The sequence below is a fragment of the Dipodomys merriami genome, unplaced genomic scaffold (assembly GCF_024711535.1).
Source record: "Dipodomys merriami isolate MVZ:Mamm:240054 unplaced genomic scaffold, mDipMer1.0.p SCAF_10, whole genome shotgun sequence".
NCBI classification, from domain to species: Eukaryota; Metazoa; Chordata; class Mammalia; order Rodentia; family Heteromyidae; genus Dipodomys; species Dipodomys merriami.
This window is the reverse complement of record NW_027202271.1, coordinates 31,198,722-31,219,198: the sequence shown is the minus strand read 5'-3', so window position 1 is coordinate 31,219,198 and position 20,477 is coordinate 31,198,722. Positions and strand designations below refer to the sequence as shown.

Genomic DNA, 20,477 nt, shown 5'->3' with positions numbered 1-20,477 from the left:
CATATTATCTTTGTATGCCCAGTGGTGCCTGGCACTTATCAGGTACTTGACAAATGTTGCTTAAGCCATTTACACAATTGGAACATTTATGTTTTTCTGGGAAGGTGCTAGAGCCAGGAGTTCCTCCCTTAAAATGTCTCCATTCAGGCTTTGAAGAATCAGCATGTTAGGGCCAAGGTCTCAGAGTGAATTTAAAAACTTAAAAACTGTTGTAGGAGAGAACAAAAATCAATAAAACTTACAGAACTACCAAGCTGGAGAGGTTTCCAAAGGCATAGTCTGGTATGTGGTGTATTTTGTTCAGGGCCAAGGTCATGGCTTGCAATGCTGATAAACTTCTGAGAGCCTGGACAGGAATTTCTGTTAACGCGTTGTCATCCAGCCACAGGTGCCTCAGGGAATGTAGGCCACGGAAGCAGCTGGGGGGCACATAGCTGATGTGGTTGGCATCCAGACGCCTGTGGAAGCAAATGAGCAAGTAATGGATGAGACCAAAGACCAAGCAGAAGATGAACTTAGTAAACAAACAAACAAAAACCCACTCATATGCCTATTAACATGAGGGAGACAGAGCCAGGAGCTCCTGGCTCAGACCTTATAGGTAGCCTAACTACGAGATCTGAAGATCCAGGTTCAAAGGCAGCAAGAGCAGACAAACCCAAAGACTCTTATCTCCAACTAACCAGCAAAAAGTCATTAGTGGAGGCCTAGATCAGGTGGCAGAGTGCTAGGTTAGGTGAAAAAGCCCAGCAAAAGTGCAAAGCCTGGTGTTCAAGCCTCATTATCTCCTTGCTCCCCCCCACATCCTCAAAGGAGTGAAATAGAACATGAGGCAGTTTCCTCTTCTGATGGGCTCTCCTCTCTCATTGGTAGAACCATTGCTTTGTGGATCCCACTGGCTATGCAATACTATAGTGCTATGATCCTTTTCCAGGCTTGTGGGTAACATGATTTTATGCAGGCAAGGGGCCGGCCTCTCTACGGTGTATACTTCCAAGTGATGCCCCTTTAGCTCTCCTTTCTGACACCAACAGAGAACCAGCCTTCTATCTCCCTTGTCTCGTATCCCAAACCCAATAAATGTTTGAGACACACTAGATAGATTGTTTGAGACCCACTAAACATAGTAATCTAGTTTGTTCCTTAAGCTCTGAAAGGAATGGAGTCAATTTAAGAGGCTGGTACATATGTCTTGGGGAAAGGAGAACCGCTCCTACCCTGGCACCACATCTCAGCGCTCTCTCAGTACAGCGCGAAAGAGTCTGAACACTGTCTTGCTTATCTTTGGGTAAATTTGCCTTGGGCAGACATTTATTTTGCTGACAGTTTAAAGGAATAAGAAAATTAATAGCTTTTCTAGCTTTTGTTTCCTTTTTCAACATTCGCTATTTTATTTTATTTTATTTTTACTTCTTTTAGATGGTGACCCACATCTAAAAATAGTTCTGGTTAATGAGCTGTTGCCATTTCTGAGCCAGCAGAGGGAGTAGAATACACTTATTTTGCTCAAATCCAACATAAATAATGGCTGTAATTAAAATGTCTTAAATTTTCTCAAGAAAGTAGCAAAATGACACAGTTTGGAATTTTCTGTGCAGAGCATGAATGAAAAGCTCACTATCATGCATGCCATCTCTCACTCACCTGTACATACCACAGCCTCCATCCTTTTCTTTTTTTTTTTTTAAACAATCTATCTTTAAACCACATTTGTTTGCATTTGTGAAGCCAGGATTTTTTTTAAAGGAGTTACATTTTAAGCAGTTTATGTATTAGGAACGATTAGAAAATCACAAGAGGATTTTGAAAAATGTTTTCAGAAGCATTTAAGACTAAACAGATGCAGGAAGCACATCAGGATCATGAAATAATCGCCTGCAAACCAAATTTAGACAGTTTAGAAATAGAGAGCATGCTACTGTGGTAGGAGCTAGCCTCTCTGGAAAGTAATGTCCTCACTTCAGGTGACATATGTAACCCAGGCTCCCTCTGCTTCCTGTGTCTACCAACTGCTTGGGAACAAGTGACAGCCTTAGACCAAATTTTGGTACTAACTGAGACAAGGTCATCTGAAACAGTTTTTAGAAGTTGTGTAGCCCATACACACTTAAGTGTCTAACAGATCAATTTCATCATAGGACATAGACACAGCTTCCAACGTTGCAAGTTTCTGTCAACAAATTAACTAAAAATACTTAGGAAAACTCAATTCCATCTCTTACAGTGACAGTGTCTGCCTATGTTTAAGTAGTTTATAATCCCAGCACGGATGAGGAGGTGATTTATTTATTTATTTATAGAAATAAATATTTCTATTAGTATTTATTTCAGAAATAAAGCTCTATGTGAATTCTCCTTCCTATACCTTACTGTACACTATAGCCAGAGTTCTAGTTGACATATTGTTTGATTACTAGTTACTGGTATGGAAACAGTCTGTGAATAAGGAAGACTCGTGGATTGGAAAGGCTCTTATACAGGGAGGAATCAGTCTTGACTTCTTTGATATTTTATTTATTTTTATTTTATTTTATTTTATTTTTTGTTGGTCGTGGGGCTTGAACTCTGGGTTCGGGCGCTGTCTGCGCTGTTCAGCTCAATGCGAACACTCTAACACTTGAGCCACAGCACCACTTCCAGTTTTCTGGGCAGGCTTTGAACCGCAATCCTCAGATCTCAGCCTCCTGAGTAGCTAGGATTATAGGCTTGAGCCACCAGTGCCCAGCCTTCTTTGATATTTTAACTTGCTGTCAACAATATAGCCCTAGTATGAATTCCTATGTTAGTTCTTTGCTTAGGTATACTTGAAGAATCACTTTCTTTTCCTCACTCAGAAGGAAACTATTATCTTACATAAATTTTCAATCTGAAATGAGCAATTATTCAGAGTCCCACCACTTTAAATAGTCACACACACACACACACACACACACACACACACACACACACACACACACACACACACACACACACACAGACTTCAGAAATCCTGAGTGCACACTACAGTTCTTTCCTGCAAATAGTTCCTGTATTTATGAAACTCTCAATAGATAAGAGAAAGTTATGTAGGGGTGATTAGGATCAAAATAATGTCATATGTATGCATGAAAGTGTCATGTGAAACCCACCATTTTCTACAATGAACATATACTAATAACAAGATGCTGAAAAACAAGAAACTTCTAACAGGTGACACTTCTAAATGCAATGCTTTAGAGTAAATATCCACCTTATCTCAGTGGCTTCAACCTAATTCAGTGAGTGGTGTATTTTTCAACCTCAAAGACATCTGTTTTAATCTTACCTCCAACCTATATTACAATAGAATAGACAAAAATTATACAATGTGGTGTTTTGCTGCATGTGCACTTATAAAATGAATAAATCAAGCTAATCAACCTGTCCATTGCCTGCAATGCTTACCTTTTTGTGGTGAGAACATTTAGGATATAATCTGTTTGTAATTTTCAAGTACACAATACATTATTATTAAGTATAATCACCATGATGTATGATAGCTCTCCAGACATGCATACTCTCTAAATGAGATTTTTGCACCTTTTAACTAACAGCTATCTCCCCATTTTCTCAAACCAACCCTCAGCCTCAGGCTACCACTGTTCTACTTTCTTCTTCGATATCTGATTAAATCATAGCAGAATATCCCAAGGCTAAACTTGAGCATGGAATTAATTATCTAATTACTTATTCTGGTGGTTCATTAAGCTGTGGACAAAGCAGTTGGCAGAGCACAAGTTGTGTCTATTTAGTGAGTAAACAAAGGCCTCATATTGTGCCAATCTGGTCTTTTCAGACAACTGGACATTTTCTATTCATATGCTTGGAAAAATGCAATATTTAAGCAGCAAAGTGTAAGTGAAACACTATACAGTACAAGAAAACACTCATATAAAATATGCCTCAATTATATACTCATTAATGGGAAGAATAAAAATACATTATATGTATCTTTTGTGCCGGTACTGAGACTTGAACTCAGGGCATCTTGTCTTTGCTTGTTTTTGTTTTTGTTTTTCAAGGCAGGTACTCTATCACTTATGCCACTAGAGTAAGGAGCGTCTCACTAACTTTCCTGCCCAGGCAGGCTTAGACCTCAATCCTCAGATCTCAGGCTCCTGAGTAGATAAAATTACAGATGTGAACCACCAGTGTCTGGCTCATAGCTCCACTTTTTAAGTGCTTCATTGTTCTTTCTATTTTGTACAATGGATGTGTGTGCATACGCAGCTTAGTATCTGGGAATTAGTGCAGAGAATTGGAAATAAAAGTCTTTGGTTCAAATACCTTAGCAGCTGTTGGACCTGCTTAAGTTAATAGACCCTGCTTTAGCATGTAAAATGGAGATGACTTCTATCTTATAGCTGTTCTATCATAATAAGAAATGATACAAATGATGCTTGTAAATATAAAACTTAATGATTTTAGTTATTATTATATGAAGCTGTTAACCATTTGTTTTGTCTTTTGAGTATTAAACCATTAAGGACAAAAAAGAAGTTAGACTCAAATTTTGTTTGGGGGCGGGGGGATTTTGCTCAAAACAAGTGCTAGATTGTCAGTGAGTTTCAGTTCTGAGGAATGTAGGCTTGTTTTTCATTCCTCATAACTGAAATAACTAGAAAGCATCCGCAACCATACTGGCTACAATCAGTCTGTCCATAGTGTTGTTATTACATCTGTTATTACATGTGTGCATTGGGCTTTCTGCCTATTCTACTATGCAGGTATTTTATGACATGAGCCATACCAATCCTCTTTTGCTTTACTTATTTTTCTGATAAGGTTTCTCTCTTTTATGATTGGGCTGGCCTGAGAGCCTCCTATTTACACTTCCATCTAACTGGGATGACAAGTACACACCATCACATTCAGCTTTATTGGTTGAGATATCTCAGGGACCTTTAGGCCAGGCTCTCCTTGAACCATGATCCTTCCCATCTCTGCCTCTTGAGTAACTGGGATTACTGCACACAGCTTCTGCTACCTATTAATTCTTAGAGTTCACCAATATGTTCCCCCAACTGACATTGTGGACCACTTTTCACATCTATAAAGAAGAACCACAACATATCACAGAATTGCTATAGGAATTCAAGTGAGAAAATAAATGTACATTGAAAGTATTCATATAATAAAGTATCTTACAAACAATTGTTTTTATTATTTAAGGGGGAACTTTGGATTTAGAGAGAAGTATCATTTTCCTCTGTAAAAGTTTAATTTATTCTTCCCATAGTTCCTTAATCATCTGCAATTTCACATCTCTATCAGAGATTGATATTTTTGTTGTCATAGGCCTAGCAGAACTGTTGTTTCTTGATTCACCGAGCATCTCATAGTAGGATGTATAGTAGCTATGCTGTGTGTTTTGTTGAGGCTTACATCAGAGAGAAAAGAGACTCATACATCTTCTGTGTTACTGAAGCAAAACAATAACCTATGCTCCAAAAGGCTAGAATGCCTGAGTCAAAATATATCATCTGGCCCAAGGGCAGAACTCATATTAAATCTGCACTTCTGCAGAATAGCTGAAAGGAACACATCTGGGGAAATGGCCTTGCCATTTTGGGTATGTGTTGAAGAGGCTCAGTTTCCCAGAGAGAAGACATGGGCTTGTGGAATTCTGCCCTGCCAAATGGATGCTGCTGCTTAAGCTGCTTGACAAGGGGACTGTCTGCCACAGAGCTTTTATTTCTTTTCCTCATACCAGGAGCTGGTGTGACCATCTCTTTTACCCAGACAGGCTCCAAGCACTTGGAGTATCAAGGTAAGTGTTTAGAATTTGGATAACTTCACTCCAAAGGCTTCTGAGCCTATGAAATATGTCCCACCCTGTTCAAGAAAGCTCCAAGATTTCCCAACAAAGATTTCTCTGAGCTTCATATGTCAGTGTATATCTACCATCCCAGAACTAGTTAGGTAGAAAGATTATGAGTTTGAGGCCAGCCTGGACTATATAGTAAGACCTAGTCTGAAAAGGAAAACCCCAAAAAGTTATTCAGGCACTGTGGTTCACTATTATCCTACCTACTCAGGACAGTGAGATATGAGGCTTGTGCTTTGTAGCCAATCCTGGGCAGAAAAGTCTGTGAGACTCTTATCTCCAATTAACCAGCAAAAAAAAGCCCAAAGTAGCTCTGTGGCTCAAGGGGTAGAGTGCTAGCCTTGACTTAAGGAACTGTGCTCAGGCCTTGAGTTCATGATGCTGTACCAGCATAAGAAAAAGAAGTTTCTCTCTGCAGTGTCACACTGGGATGTCATTCTGCCTCCTGCCTATACACTCTCAGAATAGGTATACTATAGAAACTTTATTCTGGTAGCAGTGTGTAGGAGGCACTAGTGGGAAAGTAAGTGACTGAGGCAATTACTGCCATCAGGAGGAGGAAAAGAACTGCCTGGAAGAAGTGGGAGATGGAGAGGAAGGGCCTAATTTGAGGGAGGTTAATTAGTAGGCTTTGTAGAAGTTGGTGACTCCCACTGTGTAGCTGAGGGAGTCAAAGAAGTTATGGTGCTTGAGCTTTCTGGCCTAGGTATCAGACAAATGGAGACTATTCTAGAACAGGGATGAAGGTGACTCAGTCTTATGCAAAATTAAAAAAAGGCATAACTGCATCAATGCAATTCATTAATGTTGGTGTGTTTTATGGCACAGATTGCTACAAGATAACAGATAAAAATGTAATCTCTTCTGTATGGGCAGTGGCAAAAAAGTTCACTTTCCTTCTCTGTAAGTTTTATCTTTACTGTTTTTATGTCTGAAAGATTAACTGAAAATGTCCTCTTTTAGAGGAAACATTTTTTTCTCAGTTTTCAAAGAATAAATGACATTATTGTAGGGATCAGAGACTTTATGAGATCATTCTTGCTATCGTTCCAGAAAATGGTCCTTTATATATCTTGCATATAACACCTTGCTAATGTATCACATAAACTTATACCTTTGTTTGAGCATGTCTTTGATGAGCCATTAACTACAAGGAAGAAAGCTTTAGTCAAAAGATAAGCCATTGATCTTGGCTAATTCTACACTGAGATGCCTGTAATAATGTCAATTATTAACATAGATGACTGGGAAGGAAAAAAATCCAAAAGTGTGGAGAATATTGCAGCTGCATTATATAGCTTATGGGGATTTGTGTATCAAACACAATTATAAGATCCAACATTTTCATGCCTGACACTATTCTTTTATATTTTGGTGAATATTTTTCTTCCTAAGTTTTAGAGAAATGGCCAGATCATGCAGTTTTACAAATTTTTTTTTGGGGGGGGGTCCAGTTGTGGGGCCTGAACTCTGGGCCTGGGCACTGTCCCTCAGCTCTTCAGCTCAAGGCTAGCATTTCTACTACTTGAGCCACAGCGCCACTTTCGGCTTTTTATTTTTTTCTGCTTATGTGGTGCTGAGGAATCGAACCCAGGGCCTCATGCATGCAAGGCAAGTGCTCTACCACTGAGCCACCTTCCCAGCCCTGATTTGTGAAACCATTTGAAGAAATCATGATAGCTGGGAGATTACAGCAAATGGATTCATTTGTAAATGTTATGACATAAACGTTTTTGCAATTATTATTTCACCTGTTCAATAAATTAAAAGCATCTAGTTCCCAATCTATGTATAACATATTCAGCCAAGTATATAAATTCTCTGAAGAAAACATCTATGACACTATTCAGCAAAACACACAAATTCTCTGTTAGGATAAAACTTCACTCTTTTGAATTTTTTTTTAGGATAGAATGTTCATATTCAAACTTCTGGCTTGTTTCTTACATAATAATGCCTATCCTTTTTCTTTTACTTCAAATACTTTTTAAGCTTTTTCTGTCTGACTTTCAATAAGGTACTCTGCTCTTTTTACTTTTTACCAGTCGTGGGGCCTGAACTCTGGGCCTGGGCACTGTCCCTCAACTCTTCAGCTCAAGGCTAAAACTTTACCACTTGAGCCACAGCATCACTTCTGGCTTTTTCTGCTTATGTGGTGCTGAGAAATCGAACCCAGGGCCTCATGCATACAAGGCAAGCGCTCTACCACTAAGCCACCTTCTCAGCCCAACTCTGCTCTTAAAGAAAGAACTCTCAAGGTGATTCTTGACTCTGTACAGGTGTGTGTGATTGAAAGTTCTTCATGATAACTTAGTGCAGTGCCATCTCAGACCATCATTTTGTGGAAGGTAACACACACACGCACACACACATAGAGAACACAGCACAGCAGTATTTTTTCCTTCCTTCCTTCCTTCCTTCCTTCCTTCCTTCCTTCCTTCCTTCCTTCCTTCCTTCCTCCCTTCCTTCCTCCCTTCCTTCCTCTTTCTTTTTTAAAAATTAACTTTCAGAAGTTGTACAAAGGAATTGCCATTCAAGAAAGCAACTTATAAGTACAATGGGTCCAGATCAGTGTCACACTTTCAACTTTCTCACCCATCCCTCTCAGCTCTTCACTGTTCTCAATTTTGTATGACATACATAGAATTTTTTACTGTTTTGCAAATTTATGGCACTGGAATCACTGTATCATTGAGCCAAATTAGCTACAAGAGCATTACAATAGTATCATCGGGGAGACTTTTACCTCTCTGAACTCTTGTAAATTGAATCAATATTGATTTCAATGAATGCTCCATAATAATATGCGAGGAATTTTTGTTGTGGTGGCTACGGTTTTTAAATATTTATGGTATTACCACAATGTGAAGTTTCATCTCACATGAATCTCCCACAAACATGAAACATGTTATATATCTTAGGAAGATAGCTTAAGCATATGAATTCATATTCATAAAGACCATTATTTCTTAGATGGGCAATTTCTGCTGATTTCTTTTTTTCCCTTGAACTTGCCGATAAACCTAATGTGGCTTCCAGAAAAAAAAACTTTAGACCTAAGAAAAGATAACAATTCTTTTTTGACCTCTGCATTTGGGGTGAGATAATCCACAGATTTGTTGAAATGTAAGACTAGTATAAGAATTTGGAGGCTGATCAGCAGTCTTGACTATGAGATGGATGAAGAGTGTTCAAGGGAAACAAATCTGTGTTTTCCTGGCATCATTAAGGATTGTGAAACTCCAATGAAGACACACACATATATGAGAAATTAATTATTTTAAGTTATATTAAGTTGCTCAGTTTCCTGGAGGTCACAAATGTCTGACTGCTGTGCATTTTGTAACCAAAAGACAATCTACATCCAAAATAACAAAGGTAGCAATTTTGTTTTTACCAGTCCTGGGGCTTGAACTCATGGCTTCTTTGTACTCAAGGTTAGCACTTGGCACTTGAGCCACATCGCCACTGCCAGCTTTTTCTGAGTAGTTTATTGGAGGTAGGAGTCTCACAAACTTTCCTGCCTAGGCTGGCTTCAAACCACAATCCTCAAACCTCAGCCTCCTGAGTTGCTAGGATTACAGGTGTAAGCCACCAGAGCCAGGCAGAAGCAGGAATTCTTGTGTTTCATTTTTTTCTTGACAGACAGCAAAGATCCTATCTTTATTAGTGATATCATAGATCTCTAGGCACCAACATGGTTTGAAACCTAGGGATCAATTTTGAATCTTCTGTTGCTTTCCAGCCAATTGTTCACCAAGTTCTCTCCATTTATCTTCATTTTTGAGACCATCCATTTTGACTATCTGACTAAGTCTCTTATCTCTTCACACCTGCGTTGCTATAACAGCCTCTGAGCTGGTTCTTTTGCCTTTGATCTCTTATCTTGTCAATTAATTCTGTAGGCTGCTGCCAGATTAATCTCCCTAATATTTCATGCTATGTCCTTTCTCTGCTAGGCATCTATAGTTCTTTCCACATTACTGCTCCTTTCAAACCTAAGTTTCCCATTCTGATATGGAAGACTTTCTATTCACTTTATCTGGCCAAACTTTTCTTTCTTCAGTCCAGTCAACTCTCTTTTCTAGCTCATTCCAGGCTTTCTGTTCAGAAGCATTCCCTTTTCTAAATCTCATCTACCTTTCAAGATGTCATACCAGGCTCTTCTCCCATTCATCCTTTGAAGGGGCATTTCTTAGCTGAGACAAGAGGAAAACTAATTCCAGTCAATAAATCAACTCCCAAATCTTTGAAGAAAACACTAGGTTCAACTTTCCATCCAGGAAAGATGTGGGAAAAGCCAGGCTCTACAGATTATAGAGTTTGGAGACAGGGAAATGAATGAGTGTGGATTATGGGTCAAATGGGAAGATGAGATGATCAGAATGGCTGTCTAGAGCACAACATAGAGTTTGAGTGTTCAATTCAGTTTAACAAGTACTGCTTGGGGCTGACTTTATCCTAGGAACTATACCTAGTGCTGGAAAGCCAGCAATAAACCAGGCTGCTCCCAGACCTAAATCTTTTTTTTTAAATTTATTATTATTATTATTATTTTATTGTGAAAATACTGTACAGAGGGGTTACAATTACATGGGCAAGATAATGAGTACATTTCTTATCAAGCATTGCAGCCTCCTCCTTTGTTTCCCCTTCCCATCCCTTCCCAGCCTCCCCTCAGCCCCCCCCATCCTCCCCCCCCCCACCAAAGTTGTAAAGTTCGTTTTCGACATGACAACTTATACTTTAAACCTGGATTTCCATCAGTTACGCTAATGTACCTATGTACACAACCCACACTGATATATATGGATAGTATCCACAAGTTGCTTTGAGTGGAAATAAATTCCAAGAGACAAACTTTTAAGTCCAATTCTTTTTTTTTTTTCTTTTTCATTTTGTTGGTTGTGGGGCTTGAACTCTGGGCTTGGGCACTGTCCCTCAGCTCTTCAGCTCAAGGCAAGCACTCTACCACTTGAGCCCCAGCACCACTTGCAGTTTTCTAGTGGTTTATTGGAGATAAGAGTCTCATGGACTTTCCTACCGGGGCTGGCTTTGAACCTCGATCCTCAGATCTCAGCCTCCTGAGTAGCTAGGATTATACAGGTGAGCCACCTGCACCCAGCTTTCCAATTCTTATATGTATTACCTTTATCTAATTTATAGCCAGACCTAAATCTTATGGAGAACATTAACAAAAACAGTGTAACCGGACAAATATATAATTATGATGAGGTGTTTGGTGGAGAGCAATGCATGGTAAGGAGACCTACTGTAGGAGTTATTTATTTAGTTTTTTTAAAAAAATCTTTTATTTACTTTTTCCAAACAGACATTACTATGTTGCCTAGGTTGGCACAGAATTCTCAATCCTCCTGCCTCCACTTCCGGAATGCTGGGATTATAGGCTTGTGCCACCACATCCAACCGTATTTTTTTTTTTTTAAGTGCAGATATGGATTTCAAACTATGTGTTATCTCCATGTAACTGTTCCGGCTCAAACACAACATTCAAGACTAAACTTATTATCTGCTCTTCCCCATCACTCTAATGCTTTACCAGTGTTTCTTTTAGTGTGGTACTAAGGATTGAGGTCAAGACCTCACGTCTCTAGGCAAGCGTTCCAGCAGCTCTTCCAGCTTTTCCTTCCTTCTTTCCTTTCTTCTTTCCTAGCCCTTCCTTCCTTCCTTCCTTCCTTCCTTCCTCCCTTCCTTCCTTCCGTCCTTCCTTTTTTCCTTCCTTCCTTCTTTCTTTCCTTCCTCCCTTCTCTCCCTCCCTCCCTCCCCCCTCTTTCTTCTTTTTCTTTCTTTTTGCTCCTGTTGTTTCTCAGTGAGGGTTTTGTAATTTTACCCAGATCAGCCTCAGATGATAATGTTCCTACCTTTGCCTCATGATTTGTTGAGATTACAGTTGTGCACTACCACACCTGTCCTTTTTTTTATTGTTGTATTTGTTTTTGGTCATGGGTTTGAACTCAGGGCCTAGACATTATCCCTGAGCTTTTTCACTCAAGGCTAGCACTCTATCACTTTGAGCCATAGAACCACTTCTGGTTTTCTGGTTATGAACAGACTTTTCTGCCCGAGTTGGCTCAGAACCTCGACCTTCAGATCTCAGCATACTGCGTAGCTAGGATTGTAAATGGCTGCACAGTTGCCTGGAGCCTCGCTTATTTTTGAGACAAGTCTCACTGACCTTTTTCCCTGGCTGACTTGGAATTGTGGTCCTTCTATCTGCACCTTCTGAGTTGCTGGGTCCCTCTAATGCTCAAATTGAGAGGTACAGGCCAAAACTTTTCTTCCTGGTGAGGATTCACTGATTTGTATCTGGTCCTATGAAACAATCTGCAATAATAAGCTCCATGCCTTCTAGAGCACTTCACTCCATCTCTAGTCCAATGTGTTATACCTAATATATATTGGCACACTTTAGAAAGAAAACAAATGAATACCACAATGTATTTTTTTTATTATATATGTATGCTTGTGATCTCTCTCCCCGGAGACTATTTAATATGTGGAATAATGTTACTAATACATTACCTATTTCTTGTGTTTTAAAACCTTTGGATCCTTTAATCTCACCATTGCTGTGATCTCATCTTTTCTTTTTTTTGTCTGCTTCTGCGTCTTTGTGTTTTGTTACTTCCTTCCCCTTCTGAATCCAGGGCCTGAAACCCAATAAGCTTCTGCATGTTAATAGGAGAAACTGGCTGCTGGTCCTAAACTTGCCTTATTCCTGCTGAGACTGGGCCCCGCCTCTTCCTCTTCACCTCTTAATCTTGCTTACTCTCTACTTTCCTTGATGACGGTGAACAGAAACCCACTATGAAGAGATTGGATGAAATGATTTATATGATTTCACAGGGTCCATGGGTGGAATTTGTAACTTTGTAAATAATATTACAAGGATATATGGGCAGGTCCTGCATTAGACAGGAATTACATATTCAACTGGCATTTTAAATAGAATCCTATATTCTGAAGATAAATATCAGCTAATTGAAGAATAGAGAAATAATGATGTTTTATTCATTTTCCATTTTCTACTTTGTGATTATACATATTAGCTTCACTAATGCAGCTCTGGGATGAAATAATAACTGCTAAGTCATACTTGTACTAAATAATACTTTGATTAGTTGGCTAAACATGGATATGCAATTCTCTTTGATTAGTTGGCTAAACATGGATATGCAATTCTCTTTGATTAGTTGGCTAAACATGGATATGCAATTCTCTTTGTTTATCTGGAATTCTATATATGACAGTGAGATGCTTGAAATCCATTAATGACCATTGCAAATGAGGCAGTGATTTTTTTCATATCTCAGTTTCTTAACCATTAATACAGAGGTAAGAGGGCGTGAGACAGTTAAGTTTTGAGTTTGCATCAAATCACTGCAATCTGACTCTAGTCCTTAAATGTCTACCATGCCAAATGTTTCTTGGTGAAATACAACTCACTGTGAATTCTGATTACATTTCTATTCCTTTCCAAAAAAACAGAAAGGAAATTAGGTTATATTTGATTACATTACAAAAATCCACTCGGTGTCTGGGCAGTCATTGACATGTCAGAAGCCAAATGCAAATATTGTACAGGGCCAGGCTCTGGCACAGGGGCCTGAGTCCTTTTTTAGCTGAGCAATTTGTAAGCATCCGGACACAGTTAAAAGAACACAAGTGTATCTATGTGTTTTCATTATGTACAAGGCTTTTTTTTGTTTATGTGGGGCAAATGGAAAACTAGATCCCTTGCAACTTGAGTAAAGTTTGTCTCTTTTTCACAGCAATGTTACTAATCGCAATATATCAAGTTTCTTAGCTTCATTCAATGAAGCCAAATCTACATGGGTGGGGCAGAGAGTTCAAATGACCTATTTCAATAGATTTTTTTAAAATTTGTAAGCCAGTTGGTCAGTGCCACAGAATACTGTCCTTTCTGAAGTGTTTTTGCATATGAATCATGTAAGGTTTGATTAAAATGAAGACTCTTAATTGAGTAAGAACATGTTGGAACTTGAGTTGAAGCCCAAAGTTTGGCATAGCTCAGGTGGTCTGTGGACCACATCTGAATCACCCGGTAGTCTACCATATGGTCTCTTAACTTTATCAATCCTAGATTGTCAGTAGAATTAAGAGGCAGATGTGTACTGTTTCAATTAAACACAAGGCCTGACATTTATAGCCCAAGAGCAATATTAGCTCCTGCTAGGCTGCAAAGTATGGATTTTGTTGTTATTTCAAGTTTAAAAAGAATTGTCAAACAGTTTGCAGACCATCAGAGGGAACCCGGTAGGGTGCCTGATTTCCTAATCTACACTTTAAGAAACATTAAATGATACAGGAATACTAGTTTGAAAATAGCCTGAGATTTAATTGTTCTGGGGTACAGCCTAGGCTTTAGGCCTCTCCAGATGTTTACTTGACGCTACCACAGAAGCTCCACTGGAGGTTACAAGGCTAGGTATACATAGAGATGATGGCTGGTATGGGGTACTTCTTAGAGAGCAAATGTATAATACAATGAAATAAAGCATTAGAAAATAAGGATTCAAGAGAGAGAATTCAAGAGAGAGGAAAAAAGTGAAGGAACCATGTAGTACAGGGCAAAGTGTCTCTCTAAGGGCTGACTCTTAGCCAAAAAGGGAATGGTGGCTGAATGGAGGCCTCCCGGGTCTTGGCAGCACGGAGGAAACTGAGTCTCAAACCCTTGTCATGTCATTACTCTTAATGATTCAGAAGCAGCAAAAAGCTAATGCCTTTGTGTTCTGGGCTAATGGCTTGGAACATGAATGGAGAATGGATAAAGTCTGCAGGTTTGCAAAGACTATTAAACTCAACACGAATGTTTTCACTTTGGAACCACTTAAAGGGAACAGGAGAAATACAATGGAAGGCTTTAAGCCCAGGATAACAGTAAAACGGTAAAGGGGCTTACTCTCCCATGTCCCCCAGCCCTGCCCAGCTAAAAGGTGGTTTGACAAAAGCTTGAGACAAGGGCACCTTCTGTGGGGACAATACGGTCTATGGAGTTGGTTGTTCAGCCAATGTTTAACATGCTTTCTGATAGATTTTATTTTTCGTGTCAAAGCATAACAAAAAATATGAGTGTGAAAAAGTGGCAGTTCAGCACAACGCTTTTGCCAGTGCTGCATTCTGCACAATGGTTATCTGTGCTTGGGGCACAAGGCACCAAGATCAACATTCCCTCACTCAGCTAAGACAGTGCACTGTGAACTGCTGCCCGAGTATCTGCCTAGATGCTTCTTATTAGACACAGCAAATGTCATCCTCAAATATTCTCCCTTGACCTTTTCACAAGGAACATACACACACATACACACACAACACACCACACACACACACACACACACACACACACACACACACACACACACATACATATAATGTATTTATAAGGATTCAACACATAAGTTCTCTTTTTTCATGAACCAGACACCCAGGGACACCTGGTGAACAGCGAATATCTAGATGGCAAGAAACTAAATCTGACCCCTGTATCGAGAGGCACCACCCCGTTCAAGTGAACAAAAGATTCATGGTTTTCTCTTTCTCAAAGAGTTCACTTCTGTTTGTGATCTTCTTTCAGCCGATAGGGGCTTTTAGTTACCAACCCTTATCCTTCTATCTGCTGCTGCCTTGCAGCTGTTTAAAGTTCCTATTGGGCACTGTCATTATCTTGATTTCAATTTAGCCATCAGATCCCTGTGCCCTTATAGACAGTCCAAGCAGAGTCTGCTTTTGCTTTTCAGCTGCTGCTTCTTTCCTTCAGGTAGAGGATTGAGCAACAAAAGAGGAGCCATAGTGTCCTGTCATTAAGGAAATGTGACAGGCCCATCCCATGCCACAAAGGGACCTTTGTGGGCATGTTTATCTATAGGCTGCTGAAAACCTAGGAAGTCACTTTGTTTGACTGGAGTAAGTAAAATGCTCCAAATGATCTCAAGCTCAGATTTTCTTTCATTCCAAGAAAGAAAGAAAGAAAAAAAAAGATCAAAGGATGAAAGTATCTCCAAATCTCACGTTCTCCTTTTCTCTGGCGTCACCTCAGTAAAAAGGCATTAAGCAAACAATATGTAATTATTAACCAATGGATTTCTTATGAATGTTTTCAATGATAGCCTGCAATGTTCATTTGCCTTTTTGTGCATTTATTTTCCTCCTTTATTTAAGACCAGAAAGCAGTACCAGAATACCTATTCTGGAGGACGTGAAATTATAGACTACATTACACATCTATGTATCAGAAATCATACAATGTATTGCAAGCATCTATTCTGATGAGTGGATGATTTATGAAAGAATGGTGCTATATACTTGCCTAGAAATCATGGAAAACAGTTGCTTACAATCCAAGTTTCAAAACATCTAGCTGGTGAGAATGTTCTTTTGAATGAAGAATACTTATTTGTATTTATTTTGTGATTTGTTTGTTTTTTTGTTTTTGTTTTTTTGTTTTGTTTTGGTCAGTTGTGGGGCTTGAACTATGGCTCTAGGTTCTTCAGCTTAAGACAAGCACTCTACCACTCGAGCCACAGCACCACTTCTGGTTTTCTGTTGGTTACTGGAGATAAGAGTCTCATGGAGCATCCTGTAGCTAGGATTACAGGCATGAGCCACCAGCGTCTGGTTCTGTGATTTTTTTTTTTAAACTCAGTACATAGGAGAGGGGGAAACTCCTGATGGAAAAGGTGTAGATTTGGAGTAGAGACACCAATCCCACTGAGAATGTTTGTGTGTGAGTGTGTGTGTGTGTGTGTGTGTGTGTGTGTGTGTGTGTGTGTGTGTGTTGTTAAAAGGGTGATTATCTAAGTCTTGAAAGCAAACACTCTAAGTTCTCCAGTTTTGCTTTATTTTTTCATAGTTATTTTTGGCTATTCTAGGTTATTCGTGCTTCTATATAAACTTCCAAATCACCTTGCTAAATTCTGCCATACCTACCAGGATTTTGATTGGAGTTAAATTGAATCTACGGAGAGATTTAAGGAAAATGTAATCTTATGAATATTGTTTTCCTAGGCAAGAATGGAGTTTTTGTTTTTTTAACAATTTGTTTTGATTTTTTGAATTTGTATTGGCATGTTTGACAGTGTATGGGACACATATCTCTTTTTTTATTTAACTCTATTTTTTGAGTTTTTAAAAATATATTTTTATTATCTGTAGTTGTACGAAGTAGCTACCATTCAACAAGTCAATTTATCAATATAATTCATCTTGCTTTGTGTCACTGATTTCACCATTACCCTCTTCCCTCCTAAACCAACCCCCCAATTATTCTTAATTTCATAGGACATGCATTGACTATTACTACTGCATTCTCCTCTTTCTCTTTCCTCTCTTCATTCTCTAGCTCCGTCCCTTTGACCTTCTCCCACACTTTTCAAGTACCAGTTCTTGGTATTCATTTTGTTGGACTGTGATTACTCTAAATATTTTTATTCTTAAAAAGTAGTTTTGCAATCCTGAAGTATGAACTCAAGGCCTTGTACTTCCTGGGTTAGCAAGCACACTACTACTTGAATCACAGCCGTGACCCATTTAGCCTTATTTGTTTTTCAGACAGAGTCTCATGCTTAATGGTCTGGTCTGGGCTATGATTCTTCTATTTATGCTTCTCATAAAGCTACAATGACAAGCACAGCCCACCATGCTTAACGTTTGTTGGTTGAGATAAAGTCTTATTGAACTTTTTGCTGTAAGTTAATCTGGAACCAAGATGCTCTGGTTCTGTGCCACATGAATAGCTGAGATATAACATGCATGAACCAACACATTTGGCCAATTTTTTCATTTCTGATGCTTTTTAAAAGGGTATTATTATTTAAATTTCATTTTCCAATTGCTAACTGCTAGCATGCAGGAAAAAACCTTAAATTTTCTTCTCCTTTGAAATATTCAGTTACAAAGCAGCTCAAACTATTTTAAAGATAAAGAAATGGAAGACATCAACATGTCTAGATTGGGCCATCTAATTTTCTATCTTAAGAAAGAAAGTAGTATTTCTGATTGAATTCAAAACAAGAGTATGAAGGGGAATGAAAGGCAAGACTGTGAAGTAGATAATTTATCCTGAGACATGAACGTTTCTGAGGTTTTTGGTTGAAGGTGTTATAATGAAATATCTGCCTTACAACTCTGAACTCACATACTGGGCCTCCACACTCACAGTGTTTTAGGAGAATATTAGGCATTACTGAACTCATGGACTGTCACTGACTATTTAGCTATCACCCTTATCACACGTCAAAGAAAAGCAGTCAAAGGTACATCTCAGAGATCTTCCTGAATTGGATTTGACTATGTTTTTGCAATTATTACTATACTTACAGTGATTGAAGGCTTCGTAAGTTCTGTAGCGCTTCTGTGGGTACCTGTCTTAGCTGATTGTTCTGCAGCATACTATGTGTTAAAACAAATGAAGAAAGATGTTAAATAAAATTAACAACAGTTGACCACAAGTTAACAGGCGCTGTCCCAGGTGTCAGAGAAACAGTAGAGCATCAGGCAAAGCAATGGCTCCTGGGGAGCTTAAATTCCCATGGAAGAATGCAGATAATGAAAAGGAAATGAATGTATAACATATGCCAAGGAAAAGTCCTTTGAATAACAAGCAAATCATAGGTTTGGGATAGATGGTAATAGGGTAAAAATTTTATTTTACTTAAAATATTTTTTAAGCTATTCTTTTAGAAATTATCCTTAAAGAGTTGAACAAAGGGGTTTTAACTTCATAGGTCAGTTTATGGGTACAATAAATCTTGATCACTGTCACCCCTTCTATCTCTCCCCCCACCCCATGTGAAAGTTTTATTTTAAAGGTTGTTCAGGGATGGTCTCTTTGAAGAGGAGGTATTTGAATGGATCCAGAGTCAAGTTAAGGAGTAAATCTTGTATATATCTGAGAAGAGTACTGAGCAAGAGGAAAGAAAAACTGCCAACAGCCTGGTGGTATGTAGCTTGACTTGTTAAAGGAACAGCATTGACTGAGGGGGGAATGCGAGAGAACCCGAGATGGTTCCCGCAGGGCTTGAAGACATGATACAGTTTTAAGTTTGATGAGAAGTTTATTTAATGATTAAAAAAATCTTTCATTAGCATACCGTCAATGGGCAAGGAGTTTTATTATGACATTTCCACATATGAATTTTATGTACCTCATCAAACTCACCCTCTCCGCCATTCTCATCTCTCTCACTCATTAAAACAAGTGAAGTGTGTTCCATTGTTATATTTTCACATGTACATATATGTAAGGGTGTTTGACAATATTCATCTTCTTTTATTCTCTCTGTCTTCCTTGCTCCTGCTTGTATGTGCCCCCAACAAAACTTTTAATTTACTTTCCTGCCATATGTGTGTGTGTATTTTACCATATGCTACTTGTAAAGAGGAGTTTCACCATAGTACTTCCCATGTATTATATAAATTTTAGTAAGACTAGATCTTTTCTCCATCTCCTGTATCCTCTACTGCTTTTCAGCTAGCTTTCTCCTCCTCTCCCTCCCCCTCCTCCCCCTCCCCCTCCCCCTCCCCCTCCCCCTCCCCCTCCCCCCCCCCCCTCCTCCTCCTTCTCCTTCTCCTTTCAGTCCTGGGGCTCGAAAACTCTGGGCCTGGGAGCTGTTCCTGGGCTCTTTTTGCTCAAGGCTAGCACTTTGCTACTTAAGCCACTGGGCCACTTCTGGCTTTTTCTGTGACTAAGTGGAGATATGAATCTTGATCCTGCCTGGACTGGCTCTGAACTGTGATCCTCAGATCTCAGCCTCCTGAGTTGCTAGGATTACAGGTGTGACTCACCAGCACCTAGCTTGTTCTTCGGCTTTAAATGAATTTCCTTGTGCATCTTCATAAATAAACTCAAGGTATTCTGTTATTATTCATTCTTCATGTTTCTCTTTTCCTCTCCCACTTGTCTTTTTCATAGCCCCACAGTCAAAACTATGTTATATATATGCATATGTAAATCATATATATAGACATCTATCTATGGGTGTATAAATTACCTATCTGTATATGGATGTATACATTTTAGGTATATACTCTAGAAATAAGCAAAAGTGTGCATTTAGCTTTTTGAATTTGGCTTATCTTGTTCAACATGATGACCTCCAGTTCCCCACAAATAATGATTTAATTTTTCTCTATAACTGAGTAATATTTCATGTTATATGTGTATCATTTTCTTTATCCATTAATCAATTGCTGGGCACCTCACCAGATTCCAGATTGGTTATTAGGACCAAAACTTCAATAAACATGGGTATGTAGGTATCACTCTCGTATATCAATTCATACTTCCGCAGATACATGGACAAGCATAGTAGTAAAGTGGAGTTATAAGATAGATATATATTTTCATTTTCTGAAGAATCTTCATACTGATGGCCGTAGTGGTTGCACTAGTTTACATTTCCATCAACTTCGTATGACTTTCATTTACCCTACATCATTTATCTGAGGTTTTTAAAAGGATTATTGTGGTAGTTATCTAAGTAAAATTCAAATAAGGATAATAGTAGGGGGCTAGTGAAGATTTTCTCCCTTGCTATTTATGGCCCTATGTCCACATAAATAGATACCTCCCCACTCCCCCCACTCCCCACCC

The 20,477-nt window shown here is 38.9% G+C and overlaps 1 protein-coding gene across 2 annotated transcripts in view; it reads right to left on the bottom strand.

Annotated features, from left to right (window-relative positions):
- Lgr5 (leucine rich repeat containing G protein-coupled receptor 5) overlaps positions 1-20,477 on the bottom strand; it is a 122,303-nt gene that overhangs the window by 29,156 nt on the left and 72,670 nt on the right. For both annotated transcript variants that reach the window (XM_069988675.1, XM_069988676.1), the window contains exons 4-5: positions 18,203-18,274; positions 243-458 (exon numbers count right to left, since the gene is read on the bottom strand). In XM_069988675.1, coding sequence (XP_069844776.1) covers positions 243-458; positions 18,203-18,274 — 288 coding nt within the window. The remainder of the gene's footprint in view (positions 1-242; positions 459-18,202; positions 18,275-20,477) is intronic.